The sequence below is a fragment of the Pterocles gutturalis genome, unplaced genomic scaffold (assembly GCF_000699245.1).
Source record: "Pterocles gutturalis isolate BGI_N339 unplaced genomic scaffold, ASM69924v1 scaffold17065, whole genome shotgun sequence".
Taxonomy (NCBI): Eukaryota; Metazoa; Chordata; class Aves; order Pterocliformes; family Pteroclidae; genus Pterocles; species Pterocles gutturalis.
In genome coordinates this window covers 24,948-26,866 of record NW_010146251.1, presented here as the reverse complement: position 1 = coordinate 26,866, position 1,919 = coordinate 24,948, and the positions used below count along the sequence as shown (strand labels likewise).

At 54.1% G+C, this 1,919-nt stretch overlaps 1 protein-coding gene across 1 annotated transcript in view; it reads right to left on the bottom strand.

The window, feature by feature from the left end:
- Positions 1 to 430: 430 nt before the first annotated feature.
- Positions 431 to 1,919, bottom strand: part of LOC104470670 (N-acetylaspartate synthetase-like) — a gene marked incomplete at its 5' end in the record, with an annotated part of 25,815 nt that continues 24,326 nt past the window's right edge. The window contains 1 exon segment of the mRNA XM_010085672.1: positions 431 to 855. Within this exon segment, the coding sequence (XP_010083974.1) occupies positions 488 to 855 (368 nt within the window).

Sequence of the window (1,919 nt, the reverse complement as noted above, 5' to 3'; positions counted from 1 at the left end):
TCCCCCACTTTTTCTTTGAAAACTATTAACCAGTAAATAACGGTAAGACGAATGCATATTCTACTTACTGGTGCATGAAATACTGAAAACTGCATTCAAGTAATATTTCTGCACTATTATGAATGCATCACTAGGTTATCTTACATTTGGAAAAGGAGAAGACTATGTACACCAGAGCAGTGGTACTATTTTGCAGTTAAAGTTTCTGTGCTTTACAGAGGTACCTGGGAAGGAGAGGCCGCCGCTCCGCTCCGCTCTGCCCGCCGCAGGACTCCCAGCACCACCACCTGCAGCATGCGAGGAAGGAGCGCTGCTCGGCCGGACCATCGAGCTGCACGGAGCAAACCAAAAGATGACATGAGGGAACAAAAACTCAACCCAAAATTGGCAAATCAACAGTGACGAGGAATAGGGCAATTAATTCTTTTTGAAGGGAGAGGAGGAAGAAAAAAAAATTTTTTTTTCGTTTGGTTGGTTGGGTTTTTTTTTATTCTTCCCGCAGCTGCAGGCGGTAGCGGTGGTAGCGAAGCTGGAAAAACATCCTCTCCAGTAAGGAGCGTGTCATCCCTGGCAGGGCATAATGTTCGACGACACCCACGTGCTTGAACCCCAAAGACTCATAGAGCTTGTGGGCTGCCATCTTCACAGCCGTGGTTCCCAGCACGACAGAGGAGTAGTTGTTGAGCACGGCGAACTCCAGCACTTTGCGGCCCAGGGCCTTGGCGATCCCTTTACCACGGTAGTTGGAGTCGACAGACATGCGGCGCAGCTCCACTGTGTTGTCCTCCTCGTTGCCCCGCGCCGCCACGATCCCCACCACATTGCCGTCCAGGACGGCGACCCAGAAGCAGGAGCCTGCGGGAGATAAAGCAGCACATGTAGCCACCGGCCACCCCAGATGGGCAAGGCAGGCAAAGCACCCACTGACAAACACACCGATGGGAGCCGGGCTTGGGGTCAGAAATCACCTCTCTGTCACGTGTGGGGACTAACGGCCTCCATAAAGACCACACTTTCTTTTTCCCTTGACACTGTGAAGGGAATGTTGTTTTCCCAAGGAAAATGCACAGGAAAGTCACTACAAACCAACCTGAGATTCTGAGGGACCAAGCGGTATGAAACGCATTTGGCTGCCACCACAGCTAACAATCCTCGGCTCATGGTGACACAGGATCATAGAATCACAGAACGGTTTGGGCTGGAAGGGACCTTAGAGATCATCTAGTTCCAACCTCCTGCCATGGGCAGGGACACCTCCCACCAGCCCAGGTTGCTCAAAGCCTCATCCAGCCTGGCCTTGAACACCTCCAGGGATGGGGCATCCACAGCTTCTCTGGACAACCTAGGCCAGTGCCTCACCACCCTCACAGTGAAAAATTTCTTCTTAATATCTAATGATGGGTAACTCCTGACCCACACAGAGTCACGTTCTCTTGTCCTGCCAGTAACCTCACTGAGGTGAGTCCCGGACCCCCTCTAGCACAGCACACCCCATCTTCGGCTGCTTCTTGCATCCCACCCTTGAGAGCCGCCGGTGGCACCTGCAACCCCTTCTATACTTTGCTGCCAAACTCTTCCTGTACCACAAGTTGCGCTTTCCAGAGGCTCTTGTCCCCAGGCGAACAGCTCGCCTGCGGTGTGGGCAGCACAGCACCGGGCTCATCAGCCAAGAGCCACCGGTGTGCTCGGGGCAGACCTGTGCTCTCCAAGGTGAGCAGGGGCGAGGGAACCCATGGGGAAGAACCACAAGGTGGTACACAAAGCATCCTCAGTGAGTGAGAGGGCAGGATCCAACCCAGATGATAGCGAGGGGAGGGAAAGGCTGAGCCCCTTTTCCCAGTGCTGCGGCGAAAGGCAGGGAGCCAGCGTGGGACAGGACAGGAGCCCCCATGCTGGGGCATGGGGAGGTGGTGGAGCCT